We start from the raw sequence: 22,186 nt of genomic DNA, 5'->3' as shown, positions 1-22,186 counted from the left end.
GGCCGACCGAACTTTGAATAACGGCGCCAATAATGGCGGTGCCCGCACGTGTGATAAATGCAAAAAGAGTTTCACTGTGGCGTTGCATATTATTTTTAGTTTAGTTTAGAGATACAGCTGCGGAAACAGGCCCTTCGGCCCGCGCCGACCAATGATCCCCACACAGTAACGCTGTCCTACACACACTAGCGACAATGTTTACAACAGGTAGGCACAAAATGCTGGAGTAACTCAGCGGGACAGGCAGCATCACTGGAGAGAAAGAATGAGTGACGTTTCGGATCAAGACCCTTCTTCAGAGTACATCGATCTCATTCACAGAGGTTAGGAAAGGACATGGATGGAAGTTAGGCCGGCGCGGTGACTATGGGTGCTGTCTGTACGGAGTTTGCACGTTCTCCCCGTGACTGCGTGGGTTTTCTCCGGGTGCTCCGGAGAAATTCCTCCCACATTCCAAAGACGTACAGATTTGTAGATTAATTGGCCTCAGTGTAAAGATTGTAAATTGTCCCCAGTGTGTAGGATAGTGTTAAGATTACGGGGTGTTATGACTGCTCGGCGCGCGACTCATCGGGCCGCAGGGCCTGTTTCTGCGCTCTCTCTCTTTCTCTCTCTCTCTCTCTCTAAACTCAACCAAACTAACCTAAAAGCAAATGAACCTTTTTATGTAAAGGAGCAGCCAGTGACTGAGGGGAGACCTGGTACAAGTATATACAATGATGTGAAGCACAGATAGCATGAAGAGTCAGAATCATCTCACCCTGTTGAATATGTCTGAGGTCAGAGAACATAGCTTCAAGGTGAGAGGAGCAAAGATGTGCGGGGCAGGTTTTTTTTTTTTACAGACAGAGGGTGCTCGGAACACATTTGCAGGGGCAATGGCAGATTTGAAAGTGACATTTATGAAGCTTGGATCTGCAGGGAATGAAGGGATTATGGCTCACGTACAGGCAGCGGAGAATTATTTCTCTCAGCAGCGTGTTGAGCACAGACATTGTGTTCCTGTCCTGTACTCCGTGTTCTATGTTCATCAATAGGCAGAGAGAAAAAAAAATGTCCCCGTGCTTTTTCCGGCTCCGTGTTAGGCACGCAATACCTTTTTTGAATGCAGGTACACATTTGGTGTTCTTCCTGGAATGGGGATCCCAGCTTTAGCCAACTTAATAAAGTATTTCTGCACCCTGCTGGCAACCTGAGTGACAAGGAAAAAAGAAACGGGTTAGCGTGTTTCATACACAACGCAGCATGCCTGGGATAGTTGGAAGAAAACACGAGGTCACACACTAAACTTTGCATTCACACTCTTCTGTTTGTCCTGGCAGCCATGATCATATTGAATGGCGGGCGGTGCAGGCTCGAAGGGCCGAATGGCCTACTCCTGCACCTATTTTCTATGTTTCTATGTGGTGGCAGCCCGACATAGACCACAATAAGCAGGCACAAAAAGCTGGAGTAACTCAGCGGGACAGGCAGCATCTCCAGAGAGAAGGAATGGGTGACGTTTTGCGGGTCGAAGCCCTTCTTCAAACCCAACCCGACCCGAAACGTCACCCATTCCTGCCCTGCACATCTCCTTTAAACTTTGCCCCTCTCACCCGAAGGCTAAGCCCTCCAGCTTTTGACATTTCCACCCTGGGAAGATGATTCTGACTGTCTACCCTGTCTACGCTGCCCAAGTTACTCCAGCATGTTGCGTCTATCTTCAGTTTAAACTGGCGTCTGCAGTTCCTTCACGCGTGGAGACGACGCTGGCGTGGTTGTGAAGTCTCGTGTCTTGTGGGATCGAGTGTGGGGCTCATGCGCAAGTCACACACGCGGGAGACTGATAGACGCACAGAAACCTGTGCGCGGGAGAGATGGAGGTGGAGAGAGGCTGTGGCCCACGAGCAAACCCGCAGGAGCTGCATTCCAGGGGCACGGTTAGACGTTACGGCTGCAAACCCCTTGGGCTGCGTTGGATGGCCATGTCTTCTTTCGTGCTTTGACGTGCCCTTTGCGCTCCACGGTGCGTTGCTGAGCCGCTTTCCCGCCCGTTGAACCCTCCACCCAATCTGCCAGGAACAAACGCCGCACGCTGGGCTGAGCAAGTCCCCAAATTCACCGAGGGTTCGAGATCTGTCAGCTACCATCGCCCCGTTTAGCCTGCCAGCCAAAGCTGTTGTCCGGGGTGTGGCCACTGCCTCATGTTAACAGCTGCTCGGAGCTAGATAGACGCACAGAATCTTGCCCAGCGTAGGGGAATCGAGGGCCAGAGGACATGGGTTCAAGGTGAAGGGGAAAAAATTTAATAGGAATCTGAGGGCTAACTTTTTCACACAAAGGGTGGTAGGTGTATGGAACGAGCTGCCCAAGGGAGTTAGTTGAAGCTGGGACTATCCCAACGTTTAAGAAACAGTTGGACAGGTACGTGGATAGGTCAAGTTTGGAGGGATATGGACCAAAGGTGGGACTAGTGTAGCTGGGACATTGTTGGCCGGTGTGGGCGAGTTGGGCCGAAGGGCCTGTTTCCACACTGTATCACTCTATGACTCTATGATCCAAGTGGGGGCCAAAGGTGGGCGAACTACCCTCAGAGTCAGAGGCGCACAACATGTCCCCCAGGAAGGAGACGAGGAGGAATTTCTTTAGTCAGAGGGTGGTGAATCTGAGGAATTCTTCGCCACAGAAGGCTGTGGAGGCCAAGTCAATGGAGATTTTTACTGCAGAGATCGATAGATTCTTGATTAGTATGGGTGTCAGGGGTTATGGGAAGAAGGCAGGGGAATGGGGTTAGGAGGGAGAGATAGATCAGCCATGATTGAATGGCGGAGTAGACTTAATGGGCCGAATGGCCTAATCCTTATGGCCACCAAAGGTGCTACTCCTCCCTGAGCACTCCTTGCAACGTGTAACGTTAAGGAAACTCGCCCTCGCCCCACCACATGCACTGAGATTATATTTCCTGTGACATTCATAAGGGATGAGCTTCATTAACATATTTAAGAAAGAACTGCAGATGCTGGAAAAATCAAAAGTTGACAAAAATACTGGAGAGAACCAGCGGGTGAGGCAGCATCTATGGAGTAAAGGAATAGGTGACGTTTCAGGTTGAGGTCTCGATCCGAAATATCACCTATTCCTTCGCTCCATAGATGCTGCCTCACCCGCTGAGTTTCTCCAGTTTCATTAACAAAGTACCTTTCATATCCTTTGTAGCCAATCAAGTTCTTATGAAGTAATCTACAAAGCAGACCAATATAATTCAAGCACAATAAAACAGATAATTTTGTTAATACAGACGGTTTGGGGATGGATATTGGGCATGACATGGGGGATGAAAAACCAACAAAAGTACGTTTATTGGCCAAGTATTCACATACAAGGAATTTGCCTTGGTGCTCCACACACAAGTAACGACATGACATACAGTGACAGTTACGAATGACTCAGAAAACACTAAACATTAATAATAATAAAAATAGCTGTTGTTCAAAGATCGATAGTTTAGTTTAGTCTGGAAGATACAACGGGAAACAAGGCCCTTCGGCCCACCGGGTCCGTGCCGGCCCAGTAATCCCCACGGACTAACGCTATCCTGCGCACACCGGGGCAATTTACAATTATCCCAATCCAGTTGACCTACAATCCTGGACGTCTGGGAGCAAACCAGAGATCCCGGAGGAAACCCGCGCAGGTCACGGGAAGAACGTACAAGCTCCGTACAGAGAGCAGCCGTGGTGAAGATCGAACCCGGGTCTCTGCCGCTGCAAGGCAGCAACTCTACCACTGCGCCCTATACGAACAATTTCTATCAGTAACCGACTGGGCCTAAAATCAACGTGGTGGAGTTGGGAGTGAAACGGGCACAGAGGTGAAAAGGAAATTGAACACAATGACTAAGCTCTAAGCTCTGAACTACAACAGACTATTATTATTGCACTACATTTATTAACTACATTTATACGCTACATGTATACACACACGGAACTTGTTTTTTTCTCCGCTGTGTACGATGTTTACATACCCTGTCGTGCTGCAGCAAGCAAGCATTTCATTGTCCTATCTGGGACACGTGACAATAAAAGACTCTTGACTTGGATATTGCACTATTTCACAAACCAATGGAAATCCATTACAGTGCATAAATGTGAAATGAAACCCAAGCAGGGAGACAGTCATCACTATTTGAAGAAGCCCGAGGGTTCTCCAAACACCCAGCATTTCCCCATTCCATTCGCCGTTCCAAAGCACAAATCCATCATTTATCCCATTCAATTCAATTTCGACCAGAGCATTTGAACTCACAACTTCAAAGTTGTCAATCTGGTAGTCTCATGTTACTCCATCCAAAATGAATCACTGTACCTAGATTGATTAGTCACTTGAAATGGAGTTCACAGGACTGTACTGTATACACCTCTGGAAGCAGTCAAGGTGAAACTCTGAGCCATCTGATGTAGGTATGTTACAAAACCTACCTGAATCGTCATTAGGAATCTGCCCTCAGCCATGTCGGCGATTTTGGCGCTGTTTGGAGGGGGCGGGTTTAAAACGCGATTTTTACTAGGCTGTACTAATCGCACATGTTCAGCCTAGTAAATCATTAACGAAAAATCGCTGCAAGACCCAGTCGCAAAATGTATTATTAGTTTTATAGGCCTCGATAATATAGTTCTAATAGTTTTAAAATTACTGTCTGATTCCGCAACCTCTCGCAGCCCCAGGGTTTTATAGAGCAAACAATTAAAGGTATGTACCTTATTTTTACATTAAATGGGGCATATATATAACCCTATATATCAAGTTATCTATAGCGAGTAGCTCATTTTGGGCTTTTTATATCCCGCAGTATTTTTCTCGGCATTTGAGGGCACTAATCTAGCGCTATGTCAACGTTCTAAACCAGCGCGTTCCACATGAACCCACTAGAAAGCCGATTTAAATGGGCATTTATTTACAGCAATTGAACACTAAATTCCTTCCATTTGGCCTATAAATTAATGTAAATTAGATATAAAAATCATGTTATATTGTGAATTATTTGTGAATAATCTTTGGACACTTAGGCTATTTAAAAATGTTAATCTTTCCTTAAGAAATGGGCGTTTGACTATCCAAGATCACAGCTTTTTTGTAATGTCCATTGAAAATCAATAGGGAACAAGATGCTAATTTCCGAGTATGAAAATGGTCATAACTTTTTTAATACTTGAGATATGAAAGTGAATTTGGTGTCAAATTAAACTTATTGTTATGCTTTATCTGATGGGATAAATTGCAGACTTGATTTTTTAAATCTCAAAATTTTGTAACATTGCTATCTGATGTACGTGTTAGTGAACAGTTATAAACACCTACGATATGATAGAACTTTATTTATCGCAGGAGGGAAATTAGTCAGCCAACGCAACATAAAACACAACGAGGTACATGGAACATGAAGTGACGAGTGGAAAGGATTGGAGATGTTCGAATATTGGGGAGGGAGGGGGGGGGGGGGGGGGGAAGGGAGTCAGTTTACCCCCACAACAGTCTACCCCCCCGGGAGGAGTTGTACAGTTTGATAGCCACGGGGAAGAAGGATCTCCTGTGGCGTTCTGTGCTGCGTCTTGGTGGAACCAGTCTGTTGCTGAAGGTGCTCCTCAGGTTGACCAGTGTGTGCCGTGGAGGGGGTGAGCTGTATTGTCCAGGATGCTCCGCAGTTTGAGGAGCATCCTCCCCTCCAAGACCCATCTCCCATGATTCCAACTCCAACTCCAACTCCGCCCCCAGGACGGAGCCAGCACTTCCTGATGAACATGTAATGGATCATTGTATACAATCAACAACCATGGTGTTAATTGCTTAGTCAAGCTGACACTGTAACACGTGTGGGTTACATAGAAACATAAAAAATTAGGTGCAGGAGTAGGCCATTCGGCCCTTCGAGCCTGCACCGCCATTCAATATGATCATTGCTGATCATCCAACTCAGTATCCCGTACCTGCCTTCTCTCCATACCCTCTGATCCCCTTAGCCACAAGGGCCACATCTAACTCCCTCTTAAATATAGCCAATGAACTGGCCTCGACTACCCTCTGTGGCAGAGAGTTCCAGAGATTCACCACTCTCTGTGTGAAAAAAGTTCTTCTCATCTCGGTCTTAAAGGATTTCCCCCTTATCCTTAAGCTGTGACCCCTTGTCCTGGACTTCCCCAACATCAGGAGCAATCTTCCTGCATCTAGCCTGTCCAACCCCTTAAGAATTTTGTAAGTTCCTATAAGATCCCCCCTCAATCTCCTAAATTCTAGAGAGTATAAACCAAGTCTATCCAGTCTTTCTTCATAAGACAGTCCTGACATCCCAGGAATCAGTCTGGTGAACCGTCTCTGCACTCCCTCTATGGCAATAATGTCCTTCCTCAGATTTGGAGACCAAAACTGTACGCAATACTCCAGGTGTGGTCTCACCAAGACCCTGTACAACTGCAGTAGAACCTCCCTGCTCCTATACTCTAATCCTTTTGCTATGAAAGTTTACCTGCTTGGCAGTTCGGTTGCCCAACTTGTCTGCTATCTTCTGCCAGCGCCGCGTTTCCACTTCTTCCGGGGGGTATTTAAGCAGCAGTTCCTCCAATCGTTTCTTTAATAGGGGAATGAAAAGATACTTTAGTGCCCTGCGTCTTGCAAGGTGAGAGAGGGGCAGTCACACTGCCGACCTTACCAATCATTTGAATGGGGCAGAATCTGTAGGCAAAGGGTGCCGACGACAGCTGTTTACCAAGTAACTGAACCCTCCTACCATTAGACAATAGACAATAGGTGCAGGAGTCGGCCATTCAGCCCTTCGAGCCAGCAGTGCCATCAACGTGATCATGGCTGATCATTAACAATCAGTACTCCGTTCCTGCCTTCTCCCCATATCCCCTGACTCCGCTGTCTATAAGAGCTCCATCTAACTCTCTCTTGAAAGCATCCAGAAATTGGCTTCCACTGTCTTCTGAGGCAGAGAATTCCACAGATTCACAACTCTCTGGGTGAAAAGGTTTTTCCTCATCTCCGTTCTAAATGGCTTACCCCTTATTCTTAAACTGTGGCCCCTGGTTCTGGACTCCCCCAACATCGGGAACATGTTTCCTGCCTCTAGCGTGTCCAATCCTTTAATAATTTTAATAATCAGCAGATGACAGTCCCGCCATCCCAGGAACTAACCTTGTGAACCTACGCAGCACTCCCTCAATAGCAAGAATGTCCTTCATCAAATTTGGAGACCAAAACTGCACCCAATACTCCAGGTGTGGTCTCACGAAGGTCCTGTACAACTGCAGAAGGACCTCTTTGCTCCTATATTCCTCCTCTTGTTATGAAGGCCAACATGCCATTAGCTTTCTTCACTGCCTGCTAATACCTGCATGCTTACTTTCAGTCTATTGTCTATTGTCAATCCCAACCAGAGAGCAGTACTGAACTACTGTCCACCTCATTGGTGACCCTCGGACTATCACTGATTGGACTTTGCTGGCTTTACCTTGCACCTAACGTTATTCCTTTATCATGTGGCCATACACTGTGAATGGCTCGATTGTAATCATGTATTGTCTTTCCGCTGACCGGATAGCAACCGCAACAAAAGCTTTTCACTGTACCTCGGTACACGTGACAATAAACTAAACTGTAAAAGGAAATTTAAGTTTGTAAGTTCTCAACGGTAACACAATGTTTAGTTTATGTAGGAAGGGTGATGATGACTATGATATAGTTGGGATCACGGAGACATGGCTCCAGGTTGACCAAGGCTGGGAGCTGAACATCCAGGGATATTCAATATTCAGGAGGGATAGACAGAAAGGAAAAGGAGGTGGGGTAGCGTTACTGATTAGAGAGGGGATTAATGCAATGGAAAGGAAGGACATTAGTTTGGAGGATGTGGAATCGGTATGGGTAGAGCTGCGAAACACTAAGGGGCAGAAAACGCTGGTGGGTGTTGTGTACAGGCCACCTAACAGTAGTAGTGAAGTTGGAGATGGTATCAAACAGGAAATTAGAAATGTGTGCGACAAAGGCAAAACGGTTATAATGGGTGACTTCAATCTACATATAGATTGGGTGAATCAAATTGGCAGGGGTGCTGAGGAAGAGGATTTCTTGGAATGTATGCGGGATAGTTATCTAAATCAACATGTAGAGGAACCAACGAGAGAGCAGGCTATTTTAGACTGGGTATTGAGTAATGAGGAAGGGTTAGTTAACAATCTTGTTGTACGTGCCCCCTTGGGCAAGAGTGACCATAATATGGTTGAGTTCTTCATTAGGATGGAGAGTGACATTGTTAATTCAGAAACAATGGTTCTGAACTTAAAGAAAGGTAACTTTGAGGGTATGAGACGTGAATTGGCCAAGATTGACTGGCAATTAATTCTAAAAGGGTTGACGGTGGATATGCAATGGAAGACATTTAAAGACTGCATGGATGAACTACAAAAATTGTTCATCCCAGTTTGGCAAAAGAATAAATCAGGGAAGGTAGTACATCCATGGATAACAAGGGAAATCAGGGATAGTATCAAAGCGAAGGATGATGCGTACAAATTAGCCAGAAAAAGCAGCATACCGGAGGACTGGGAGAAATTCAAAGACCAGCAGAGGAGGACAAAGGGCTTAATTAGGAAAGGAAAAATAGAATATGAAAGAAAACTGGCAGGGAACATAAAAACTGACTGCAAAAGTTTTTATAGATATGTGAAAAGAAAGAGATTAGTTAAAAAAAATGTAGGTCCCTTGCAGTCAGAAACAGGGGAGTTGATCATGGGGAACAAGGATATGGCGGACCAATTGAATAACTACTTTGGTTCCGTCTTCACTAAGGAAGACATAAATAATTTGCCGGAAATAGCAGGGGACCGCGGGTCAAAGGAGTTGGAGGAATTGAGTGAAATCCAGGTTAGCCGGGAAGTGGTGTTGGGTAAATTGAATGGATTAAAGGCCGATAAATCCCCAGGGCCAGATAGGCTGCATCCCAGAGTACTTAAGGAAGTAGCTCCAGAAATAGTGGATGCATTAGTAATAATCTTTCAAAACTCTTTAGATTCTGGAGTAGTTCCTGAAGATTGGCGGGTAGCAAACGTAACCCCACTTTTTAAGAAGGGAGGGAGAGAGAAAATGGGGAATTACAGACCAGTTAGTCTAACATCGGTAGTGGGGAAACTGCTAGAGTCAGTTATTAAAGATGGGATAGCAGCACATTTGGAAAGTGGTGAAATCATTGGACAAAGTCAGCATGGATTTACGAAAGGTAAATCATGTCTGACGAATCTTATAGAATTTTTCGAGGATGTAACTAGTAGCGTGGATAGGGGAGAACCAGTGGATGTGGTGTATCTGGACTTCCAGAAGGCTTTCGACAAGGTCCCACATAGGAAATTAGTATACAAACTTAAAGCACAAGGCATTGGGGGTTCAGTATTGATGTGGATAGAGAACTGGCTGGCAAACAGGAAGCAAAGAGTAGGAGTAAACGGGTCCTTTTCACAATGGCAGGCAGTGACTAGTGGGGTACCCCAAGGCTCAGTACTGGGACCCCCGCTATTTACAATATATATCAATGATCTGGATGAGGGAATTGAAGGCAATATCTCCAAGTTTGCGGATGACACTAAGCTGGGGGGCAGTGTTAGCTGTGAGGAGATGCTAGGAGACTGCAGGGTGACTTGGATAGGCTGGGTGAGTGGGGCAAATGTTTGGCAGATGCAGTATAATGTGGATAAATGTGAGGTTACCCATTTTGGTGGCAAAAACAGGAAAGCAGACTATTATCTAAATGGTGGCCGATTGGGAAAGGGGGAGATGCAGCGAGACCTGGGTGTCATGGTACACCAGTCATTGAAGGTAGGCATGCAGGTGCAGCAGGCAGTAAAGAAAGCGAATGGTATGTTAGCTTTCATTGCAAAAGGATTTGAGTATAGGAGCAGAGAGGTTCTACTGCAGTTGTACAGGGTCTTGGTGAGACCACACCTGGAGTATTGCGTACAGTTTTGGTCTCCAAATCTGAGGAAGGACATTATTGCCATAGAGGGAGTGCAGAGACGGTTCACCAGACTGATTCCTGGGATGTCAGGACTGTCTTATGAAGAAAGACTGGATAGACTTGGTTTATACTCTCTAGAATTTAGAAGATTGAGAGGGGATCTTATAGAAACTTACAAAATTCTTAAGGGGTTGGACAGGCTAGATGCAGGAAGATTGTTCCCAATGTTAGGGAAGTCCAGGACAAGGGGTCACAGCTTAAGGATAAAGGGGAAATCCTTTAAAACCGAGATGAGAAGAACTTTTTTCACGCAGAGAGTGGTGAATCTCTGGAACTCTCTGCCACAGAGGGTAGTTGAGGCCAGTTCATTGGCTATATTTAAGAGGGAGTTAGATGTGGCCCTTGTGGCTAAGGGGATCAGGGGGTATGGAGAGAAGGCAGGTACGGGATACTGAGTTGGATGATCAGCCATGATCATATTGAATGGCGGTGCAGGCTCGAAGGGCCGAATGGCCTACTCCTGCACCTAATTTCTATGTTTCTATATGAGCGTTTGATGGCACTGGGCCTGGAGTTTAGAAGAATGAGGGGGGGGACCTCATTGAAACATACTGAATAGTGAAAGGCTTGGATAGAGTGGATGTGGAGAGGATGTCTCCACAAGTGGGAGAGTCTAGGACTAGAGGTCATAGCCTCAGAATTAAAGGACGTTCTTTTAGGAAGGAGATGAGGAGGAATTTCTTTAGTCGGAGGGTGGTGAATCTGTGGAATTCTGAGGCTGCGGAGGTCAGGTCAGTAGATAGTTTTTGGGCAGAGATAGATAGATTCTTGATTAGGACGGGCATCAGAGGTTGTGGGGAGAAGGCAGGAGAATGGAGTTAGGAGGGATAGATAGATCAGCCATGATTGAATGGTGGAGTAGACTTGATGGGCCGAATGGCCTAATTCTGCTCCTAGAACTTATGAACATGGGAACATTTACCTGTTCTTCCACACTCCATAGCTGGTTAAATGTTTCCGACTTGGAGTCATCACAAATCCTTCCTCGAATTACCTGGAAATGTTTACACCAGAAACAAAAACTATATATAAATCTTCCAAATAAAGTATTGAATATAATCGGATTCACTTTCAGAGTCTGCTATATATATAGACATAATATATACTTTCATATGTAGCTCTGAACTAATTGTCATTAAGTCCACTCCTCAACCCTTCACCAGCCACTTATCCCACTAACAAGCCAAGACTTAATTATTGCACGATGTAGCTTTCAATGAAAGAATTACTTGAAACAGGTTGAACAATATTTTTCACGTTTAAAAACATCTGTTGTTTCCAAAGGGGCCAACTTCACATTGAAATCAATTTGGCAACATTCTGCCAACTACATACATCTGTTCCCAAAGTAATTCCAGCATTGCTCTTCACACTTCATTTAGTTGCTTGTTTTGTAAAGATCACCTTAGCTCATAGCTCACTGTAGCTCATAGCTCACTGTATCTCATAGCTCAATTCAAGGCGAAGGGGAAAAGGGGAATCTGAGGGGTAACTTTTTCACACAAAGGGTGGTGGGTGTATGGAACGAGCTGCCAGAGGAGGTAGTTGAGGCTGGGACTATCCCAACCTTTAAGAGACAGTTAGGCAGGTACATGGTTTGGACAGGTTTGGAGGCATATGGACCAAGGTGGGACTAGTGCAACTGGGACATGTTGGGCGGTGCAGGCACGTTGGGCCAAAGGGCTCGGTTCCACACTGTATCACTCTATGACTCTATATCAATTTAAAGGTAAAAAGTAAAAGGATATTTTATTCTTTATAGATAGTTTTTTTTTTTTAAAGGAATCATGTTGATCTGAAAAAACACTGACAAGAATGACAAAGCACTGGAGTAACTTAGCAAGTCAGGCAGCATCTCTGGAGAGGTGACATTCTGAGTGAGGAACCTTCTTCAGGCTGATCGTAGTAGAGGGGAGAAGGCTGGAAGTGAGGCAGCATGTGGAACAAAGCCTGGCAAATGATAGGTGGGTAATTAGAGAATTCAATGCACATGCCACTGGCTTGAAAGCTACAAGCGGAATACGAGGTGTTGTTCCTCCAGTTTGCGTGTGGTCTTACTCTGGCAGCCCAGGCCGGAAAGGTGGTATGGGAATGGGAATGACAAGCCACGAACTGTACAGCTACAGTGCTGCCACATAGCAATATTGCTGTTCATGGGTTTAATAGTACAAGGGCAGATGGGGCTCATCAGCCTGGGATGGCAGTCCATCTAGGAGAGGGAAGACTCTGATTTACAACCTCCACTGCCTTGTGGCCATATCCAGTCATGGAAAAGGCTCCAGGAGTAAACCTCAGGAAGATCCGGAGTCGGAGCCCCTAAAGCAGTTCGTCGTTGTCTACAACCTCGCTCTGGCAGCTCTTGCGATGGCGCTGGTGCCAAACTGTAACGGCCCTGCTGTTCCTTTGGATTGATCAGCGACGTGGAGAGGGGGGACGTGCTGCATGGGCAACAGCCTGTCCTCCATATGACATCGCCCAGGCTTGCATCCGACCAGGATGCATCACCCATGGTCAGTCATGACCAAGGGGGGGGGGGGGGGGGGGGGGGGGGTGGGGGGGGGGCTACTAATAGTACAAATAAAATCCAATGGAAAATGGTCAACATGACACCAATATGTTTAAGTTTTCCAAATCACACTCTGTGAGCAGTTTAGTTTAGTTTAGAGATGTCTCCAGCACGGAGACAGGCCCTTTCGGCCCACCGACCAGGGATCTCCGCACTTTCCTACACACACTAGGGGACAATTTTACATTTATATCAATCCAATTTACCTACAAACCTGCACGTCTTTCGAGTGCGGGAGGAAACCGAAGATCTCGGAGGAAACCCGCGCAGGTCATGGGGAGAACGTGCAAACTCCGCACAGACAGCACCTGTAGTCGGGATCGAACCCGGGTCTCGGTAAACGCGACGCAATACAAGCCCGCTATGTGCCATTGTTAATCTTGTATTTCCTTTCCTGACAGCATTGAATGAAACCATTGCAACTTTCCTCACCTGTGAACGACTGTTTGATAGCATTATTTCGGGGGCATCACTCAAAGGCAACACTGAAGAGTAAAAAGACGACGATGATGAAGACGACTCTGGGTCCTTCTTGGGGTCCAGGGGACTCTTTGGTCTCAGCGGCAATCCTAACCCAGGCGAAAGGAACATTGCGATATTAAACAAATCCGAGGAAAAAGACTAAACCAAACAGTTTCCAGGCGACAATGGGAAAAGGACACATTAAATTTTCTTCAGCTAAAAAGCAGAGGAGTGGCACCAATCATATCTCTTTCAAAGAGTCAACCCAACCTGGAGGAGGCAAAGAGCCTCCTTCTCTGCTGTAAGATTCTACAATCAATCATAACCTTTAAGAAGGAACTGCAGATGCTGGAAGGTAGACAAAAATGCTGGAGAAACTCAGCGGGTGAGGCAGCATCTATGGAGCGAAGGAATAGGTGATGTTTCGGGTCGAGACCCTTCTTCACACTGATTTGGGGGTGGGGGGGGGGGGAGGGGGGGGGGGGGGGAAGAAGAAAGGAAGAGGCGGAGACAGTGGGCTGTGGGAAAGCTGGGAAGGGGAGGGGAAAGAGGGAGAAAGCAAGAAATTGGAGAAGTCAATGTTCGTACTGTAATCTGCCCAAGCGAAATATGAGGTGCTGCTCCTCCAGTTTGCGGTGGGACCCACTCTGGCCATGGAGGAGGCCCAGGACAGAAAGGTGGGATTTGGAATGGGAGGGGGAGTTGAAGTGCTCGGCCACTGGGAGATCAGGTTGGTTAATGCGAACTCATTCAACAAAGACTAAATGACCTCCGGAGAGAAAAATAAAAATCGGAGAATTTTGCAGGGTCTTAATCAACATTTCAGGGGTGAAGTGGATTGTAGAGAAATGTGAACAGGTTGTACCTTTGTCAAAGATGAGTTTTAACCTCCGTGTGTTGTGTTTCTTATTTCTGTATTCTTTATCAAAATGTCCAATTCCCGATGTGTAATGGTCCCATGGAATCTGGGGCAGCTGAACCACTCGCTGGAGGCACGGTAGACCCATATCAACCTGTACGAAGGGCAAGTTTTCATCAGTTAGAAATCTACTCTCCTCGGCTGCACACTCTCAGCAATGCCCACCATACATGCAGGGTTTTTGGCGCTGACACTCAAGGTAATTGGGCGGAGATGCGGGAGAGATTTTCTGCGCTGGTCCGCATGATCAAAAGAGAATGAAAGGTCGACGTCGGCAAATTCAACAGCAGCAGTCAGAGGAGTTATGCCCCTGTCCCACTTAGGAAACCTGAACGGAAACCTCTGCGGACTTTGCGCCCCACCCAAGGTTTCCGTGCGGTTCCCGGAGGTTGCAGGTAGGGAGACTGACAAAAACCTCCAGGAACCGCACGGAAACCTTAGGTGGGGCGCAAAGTCTCCAGAGGTTTCCGTTCAGGTTTCCTAAGTGGGACAGGGGCATACCCTGTCCCACGGTACGAGTTCATTTCCAAGAGCTCTCCCGAGTTTAAAAAAAAATCAAACTCGTGGTAGGCACGGAGAATGAACGTGGCGGGTACGTCGGAACTCGGGGACGTCCCTTAGCGGCTCGTAACGCTAACGGCAGGTACTCGGGAAGACTTGCTAACGGCAGGTAAGCTCGGGAAGACTCGTGAAGATTTTTCAACGTTGACAAATGTCCACGAGAGCCCCGAGCACCGACAAGTGGCCATTACCGTAAATCTCCGCGTTCGAATCAGGGCAAACTCGGGAGAGCTCTTGCAATGAACTCGTACCGTGGGACAGGGGTATTAAATGTACATCGCATGGACAATCTGGGATTACTGCACCAAAAGATAATAGACAATAGGTGCAGGAATAGGTCCTTCGAGCCAGCACCGCCATTCAATGTGATCATGGCTGATCATCCCCAATCAGTACCCCGTTCCTGCCTTCTCCCCATATCCCCTGACTCCGCTATATCTTTAAGAGCCCTTTCTAGCTCTCTCTTGAAAGTATCCAGAGAACCAGCCTCCACCGCCCTCTGAGGCAAAGAATTCCACAGACTCACAACTCTCTGTGAAATAAAGTGTTTCCTCGTCTCCATTCTAAACGGCTTACCCCTTATTCTTAAACTGTGGCCCCTGGTTCTGGACTCCCCCAACATCGGAACATGTTTCCTGCCTCTAGCGTGTCCAAGCCCTCAATAATCTTTTATGTTTCAATAAGACTCCCTCTCATCCTTCTAAACACCAGCGTGTACAGAGGAGTAGATGTACTTCGCATGGACAATCTGGGATTACAGCACCGAAAGAGGGGCTCACTGGAGATTAACAGGGGCACACCAAGCCAACTGGCCACTTACTGTGCCAGGAAAAAGTTATCTCTCAGTGTGCTTTCACAGGTCTCTTATGCGGCAGGTTTTCTCGATTCTCCGCCATTTATTTGACATTGCATTGTGGCTCATATTATTGCACACTGCAAATTTAAATTCAGTGAATCTGTTCCAGGAAACAGCATGTTGTTTTAAAAACCAAAGTCACACTCGCATATTGTTCAAGGAACTCCAAACTGCGAAGCCTCGGTGCCCACGACATGCGGTTAGTTCATAACTTGTACGAAATGCTGCCCATATTGTCCATATCTCCAAACTCCCACTGGATCTCATCTTGCCAAACCAATCAGTCTCATAACACCCCCCCCCCCCCCCCATCTTGGTAAGGCCAGTAGCATAATCGAGGACGAGTCACATCCTGGCCACTCCCTCTTCTCCCCTCTCCCATCAGGCAAGTGTGAAAACGCACACCTCCAGATTCGGAGACAGTTTCTTCCCAGCTGTTATCAGGCAACTGAGTCATCCCACCACAACCAGAGAGCAGTGCTGAACTGCTATCTACCACATTGATGACCCTGGGACTATCCTTGATCGGACTTTGCTGGCTTTACCTTGCACTAAACGTTATTCCTTCACCATGTATCTTTACACTGTAAATGGCTCGATTGTAATCATGTATTGTCTTTCGGCTGACTGGACCGCACGCAACAAAAGCTTTTCACTGTATCTCGGCACACGTGACAATAAACTAAACTGCAACTATGATTTCTGATGCTTCTCAGCTACATTTCACTCGCACCCCCGAAAAGGCCCTCAATATTGTCATCGAACTTCCCTCCAATTAATGCTACATCTATAATCCTCTGACAGATCACGCCTTCCATTGTTACCCAAACTCCTTGGGTGCAGTTAAGGGCCAGTCCCACTTGCGTGTCCTTGGCACGCAAATTACGTGACCCCGTGGTCGCGTTGAGGCGCACGGGCATCGTATGGCCGCGCGGGGCCGGTCCCACTGAGAAGCGCGGAGGGGTATGTAGTTGTGCGCGACATCGCGCGGGGCTCCGAAATTTTTGTAGCAAACAAAATCTTTGCGCGCCAACGGCCTGTCGAGTAACTGACGGCCAAAGTGGGACAGGCCCAAGACCCTGGAGCGACGCAACGTCTCACCTCCAACAGCAGCAGAAGCAGGCAAACGATCGCTGAACTCAGCCTGGGGCTCACGGCCGTTGCGGTCCTGATCCGCCCCCACTTCTACTCCCAGAGTGGGGCCAAGAAAATTGAAGATAGACACAAAATGCTGGAGTAACTCAGCGGGACCGGCAGCATCTCTGGAGAGAAGCAATGGGTGACGTTTCGGGTCAAGACCCTTCTTTTCAGAGTCTCGACACGAAACGTCACCCATTGCTTCTCTCCAGAGATTCTGCCGGTCCCGCTGAGTTACTCCAGCTTTGTGTCCATCTTCAAATGACGTCACGCACTCCAGACGGCTGTGCTGGGCGCAAGGAATCGCACGCGACCTTTGCGGGACCGTGGCGCCTCAACGCGACTACGAGGTCACGTAATTAGCGTACCGAGGACACGTAAGTGGGACAGGGGCTTTAAGCATCTAGAAGGCGTGCTTGCTTTCCTTTCCTCTGTGTCTTATATTTTCAAACAGAATGCATACAATGGAATGAACCAAGAAGTAAGGGCCTGTCCCACTTGGCGATTGCCGGCGTCACATCAGTGTCGCCAAACGGTTTTGAACATTTCAAAATCCAGCAGCGACAAAAAAAAAATTGTGCGTCAATACGTCATCACGCCTCTAATTTTTTGGTGACCTGTCAGTCAATGATGCTGGCAGTCGCCGAAAGAAATCGCCAGTAGGACAGGCCCTTTTATGGTCTGCTAATTGCATACGTGAACATTAAATTTGCTAATTTCTCTACCAACATTAGTTAAAAAATTAAGAAAGAAAAATGTACAGACTTGAGACACTGGGATAAAGGGATCATAGAAACATAGAAACGGTGCAGGAGTAGACCATTCGGCCCTTCGAGCCTGCACCGCCATTCAATATGATCATGGCTGATCATCCAACTCAGTATCCCGTACCTGCCTTCTCTCCATACCCTCTGATCCCCTTAGCCACAAGGGCCACATCTAACTCCCTCTTAAATATAGCCAATGAACTGGCCTCAACTACCCTCTGTGGCAGAGAGTTCCAGAGATTCACCACTCTCTGTGTGAAAAAAGGTCTTCTCATCTCGGTTTTAAAGGATTTCCCCCTTATCCTTAAGCTGTGACCCCTTGTCCTGGACTTCCCTAACATCGGGAACAATCTTCCTGCATCTAGCCTGTCCAACCCCTTAAGAATTTTGTAAGTTTCTATAAGATCCCCTCTCAATCTCCTAAATTCTAGAGAGTATAAACCAAGTCTATCCAGTCTTTCTTCATAAGACAGTCCTGACATCCCAGGAATCAGTCTGGTGAACCGTCTCTGCACCGTCTATGGCAATAATGTCCTTCCTCAGATTTGGAGACCAAAACTGTACGCAATACTCCAGGTGTGGTCTCACCAAGACCCTGTACAACTGCAGTAGAACCTCCCTGCTCCTATACTCAAATCCTTTTGCAATGAAAGCTAACATACCATTCGCTTTCTTTACAGCCTGCTTCACCTGCAGATCCTTGACATTTCATTTGAATATTGAAGGGTCACCCCATACTTTTATTGAGGGCCTGGTTATGATCTAAGTGTGTAAAGTACTGGAGGAAATCTGCAGGTCAGGCAGCATCTGTGGAGGAAATAGACAGGCGAGCTGACTTTTGCCCATTTCCTTCCACAGATGCTGCCTGACCCGCCGAGTTCTTCCAGCGTTGTTGTGTTCCGCTCAAGGTTCCAGCGTATGCTGTGCCTGGTTGCGATCTACCTTCTTTTGGAGGTTTTCAACAAACGTTATGGGTTCCTTCAGTCCCTCCTTCTGGAATCGGCTCAAACATTCCAGGTCTTGAATGGCCTGAGCCCGCTGGGCTTCTAACACAGCGATGGTCTGCAGCAGCCTCTGGTAACTGGATAAAAGACAACACAGAGCAGGGCGTTACAATGTTATTCCGAAGAAGACACGGGTCACTCATGGAGACAAGAGTTATGCAGAGGAGAAGCGTGAGGGATACATCCAGGGGTTTAATTGGCAGGGGTGGGCAACCTTGTTTTGCATAGGGGCCAGGACACATGTATGTGAGCGGATGGCGGGCCACATCTATCACGTGTTCACTTGGATCCCACCCCTATACAGGACGCCACTCACATTCACTCGTCCCGGTCTATTGAATACCCCGATCCCGACCAAAGATCACAGAGCGGATCTTTGATCCCGAATGTGCAGCCCAGGCACAGAAGGTGCGCGGGCCCGTGCCGGTGGCTTTGCGCAGAGCGTGGTACAGCCAGAGCTCGCCGCTCGCCGCTGCTCGGCAGCTCTGTCATTGCGGCCAACCTTGCGTCCTTGCGGCACCGCAGCCTTGGGCCCGGGTGGAAGTCAGAAGTTGGCGGACCGGATAAATATGGGTAAAAAAAAACCAAACCACGCCTGCGGGCCGGATGATTTTGGGTTACGGGCCGCATTCGGCCCGGGGGCCGTAGGTTGCCGACCCCTGGTCTATAGAATGCTTTCTTTAGCAGCAACAGCCACTTTAATGTAACAAAGCTGGCTTTCAATTTACGGCTCAGCATGCAAAACCACATGACATTTCACACAGCTTGGAAGTCTTTCATTTGCCATTGACTCCATTTTAAAGATAGAACACAGGGGCATGTTGGAAACAGATCAGCAGTAGTTCAAGCGGGTAGTCCACCAGCACCCACACTTGAGGGCTACTAGTCCTGGGGGGGGGGAGGGGGGTAGTAGCCCAGCGCCTTCAGGTTGGCTCCAGGAGCTGGCCCCGGGACACAAAGATGGCCGGACGAGGAGAGGAGAGGAGAGGAGAGGAGAGGAGAGGAGAGGAGAGGAGAGGAGAGGAGAGGGACGTCGGTTCGTGGGAACTGCTCCAGTGCATCGAGCACGCGGGCTGATCGAACTTCAGACTTGGAATAATGACGGCAATACTAGCGGGTGTGATAAATGTGAAAAGAATTTCACTGTGCAGCTGCATATATGACAATTGGAGCATCAATGACCATTGGCCTTGGCACTCATCTTACCGCCCTATAAAAGGATGCAATTGAAGTTGCTTGATCCACATTGTAGCAATGTTACAAAATTTTGAGATTTTAAAAATCAAGTCTGCAATTTATCCCATCAGATAAAGCATAACAATAAGTTTAATTTGACACCAAATTCACTTTCATATCTCAAGTATTAAAAATGTTATGGCCATTTTAATACTCGGAAATTAGCATCTTGTTCCCTATTGATTTTCAATGGACATTACAAAAAAGCTGTGATCTTGGGATAGTCAAAAGCCCATTTCTTAAGGAAAGATTAACATTTTTAAATAGCCTAAGTGTCCAAAGATTATTCACAAATAATTCACAATATAACATGATTTTTATATCTAATTTACATTAATTTATAGGCCAAATGGAAGGAATTTAGTGTTCAATTGCTGTAAATAAATGCCCATTTAAATCGGCTTTCTAGTGGGTTCATGTGGAACGCGCTGGTTTAGAACGTTGACATAGCGCTGGATTAGTGCCCTCAAATGCCGAGAAAAATACTGCGGGATATAAAAAGCCCAAAATGAGCTACTCGCTATAGATAACTTGATATTCAGGGTTATATATATGCCCCATTTAATGTAAAAATAAGGTACATACCTTTAATTGTTTGCTCTATAAAACCCTGGGGCTGCGAGAGGTTGCGGAATCAGACAGTAATTTTAAAACTATTAGAACTATATTATCGAGGCCTATAAAACTAATAATACCTTTTGCGACCGGGTCTTGCAGCGATTTTTCGTTAATGATTTACTAGGCTGAACATGTGCGATTAGTACAGCCTAGTAAAAATCGCGTTTTAAACCCGCCCCCTCCAAACAGCGCCAAAATCGCCGACATGGCTGAGGGCAGATTCCTAATGACGATTCAGGTAGGTTTTGTAACATACCTACACATTGCAGTTCCTCCAAGGCACGGTGGCCCAGCGGCAGAGTTGCTGCCTCACAGCACCACAGACCCGGGTTTGATCCTGACTGCGGGTGCTGTCTGTACTGAGTTTGTACCCTCTCCCTGTGACCTGCCTGGGCTTTCTCCGGTTTCCTCCCACACTCCAAAGACGTCCAGGTTTGTAGGTTAATTGGCTCCAGTAAATTGTAAATTAGAAGCATAGAAACATTGAAAGTAGGTGCAGGAGTAGGCCATTCGGCCCTTTGAGCCAGCACAGCCATTCAATATGATCATGGCTGATCATCTACAACCAGTGCCCCGTTCCTGCTTTTTCCCCATATCCCTTGATTCCGTTAGCCCCAAGAGCTCTATCTAACACCCCCTTTCCCCAATGTGCGGGATAGTGCTAGTGTACAGGGTGATGGCTAGTCGGCGCAGACTCGGTTGGCCAATGGGCCTGTATCCACTCTGTATCTCTAAAGCCTATCTCTAAATCACGGAGGGAGCATCAGTAGAAGTGGTGGAGATGGCTATAAAGAGGACATTTAAAAGACATTTAGACAGGTGCATGGAAAGGAAAGCTTTGGAGGGCCACAGGCCAAGTGTTGGCAAGTAGGACTAGCGTTGTTAGGCAATTTGGTCGGCATGGACAAGTTGGGCCGAAGGGCCATTTCTTTTGTGCTGTAAGACTCCAAGTTTATAGGTCTACCTAAACGGACACCTCCAGTTTCAGGGGCAGTTTCTTCCCAGCTGTTATCAGGCAACTGAATCATCCTACCACAACTAGAGAGCAGTGCTAAACTACTATCTACCTCATCGGACTATCCTTGATCGGACTTTGTTAGTTTTACCTTGCACTAAACGTTATTCCCTTATCATGTATCTCTATGCATGAAGAAGGGTTTCGGCCCGAAACGTTGCCTATTTCCTTTGCTCCATAGATGCTGCTGCACCCGCTGAGTTTCTCCAGCATTTTTGTGTACCTTCGTGTATCAATGCGTTGTGGACGGCTCGATTGTAATCGTGTATTGTCTTTCCGCTGACTGGTTAGCACGCAACTAAAGCTCTTCACTGTACCTCGGTACACGTGACAGTAAACTAAATGGCAACAGTCTATTTGAAAAGAGGTGGACGTTGTAGATGATTGAATGACTTTTAACAAACCCAAGTCAGGGCCTCCAGCACTAGCATCGTGCAACTGGAGTACACAAAGTGGAGCCTCAAGAAAAAGACGTTTGCGTCACCCTCCAAATAGTTCCGATTCATTCCCTGCCAGCAATAGCAAGCAAAAATCATTACATATTATCTCTCGTTTTGGAAACTTCCCAATAACAGTTTTAGCCGTGTCAGCCCAGTTCCCAACTGGCATTGATCCACAGCATACACAAAAAAAATCCTGTGATTCAATATAGTCGGCAGCGATCCAACAGGCTCATTTGACGGGGCACAAGAGCGCAGTGTGGGAAATGGAAATGTCCGTCTCGGCAAGAGGCAAAGCTATCGTGTAAGGGGGAGATTTGCCTGAAGGCAGCTGGATAGAGCCATACAGCACAGATACACACAAAATGCTGGAGTAACTCAGTGGGACAAGGCAGCATCTCTGGAGAGAAGGCATGGTTGAGGTTTCCGTTCGAGAGTCTGAAGAAGGGTCTCGACCCGAAGCGTCGCCCATTCCTTCTCTCCAAAGATGCTGCCTGTCCCGCTGAGTTACTCCAGCATCTTGTGTCTATCTTCGATTTAAACCAGCATCTGCAATTCCTACA

The 22,186-nt window shown here is 46.9% G+C and overlaps 1 protein-coding gene across 5 annotated transcripts in view; it reads right to left on the bottom strand.

The window, feature by feature from the left end:
* zzz3 (zinc finger, ZZ-type containing 3) overlaps nt 1–22,186 on the bottom strand; it is a 129,464-nt gene that overhangs the window by 16,511 nt on the left and 90,767 nt on the right. For all 5 annotated transcript variants that reach the window (XM_055641315.1, XM_055641313.1, XM_055641314.1 and 2 more), the window contains exons 3-8: nt 18,253–18,391; nt 13,936–14,083; nt 13,041–13,177; nt 10,965–11,036; nt 6,500–6,601; nt 1,097–1,192 (exon numbers count right to left, since the gene is read on the bottom strand). In XM_055641315.1, coding sequence (XP_055497290.1) covers nt 1,097–1,192; nt 6,500–6,601; nt 10,965–11,036; nt 13,041–13,177; nt 13,936–14,083; nt 18,253–18,391 — 694 coding nt within the window. The remainder of the gene's footprint in view (nt 1–1,096; nt 1,193–6,499; nt 6,602–10,964; nt 11,037–13,040; nt 13,178–13,935; nt 14,084–18,252; nt 18,392–22,186) is intronic.

Source organism: Leucoraja erinacea, chromosome 10 (assembly GCF_028641065.1).
Source record: "Leucoraja erinacea ecotype New England chromosome 10, Leri_hhj_1, whole genome shotgun sequence".
Taxonomy (NCBI): domain Eukaryota; kingdom Metazoa; phylum Chordata; class Chondrichthyes; order Rajiformes; family Rajidae; genus Leucoraja; species Leucoraja erinaceus.
Note: the sequence above shows the minus strand (reverse complement) of the source record. Positions and strands in the feature narration are given on the sequence as shown.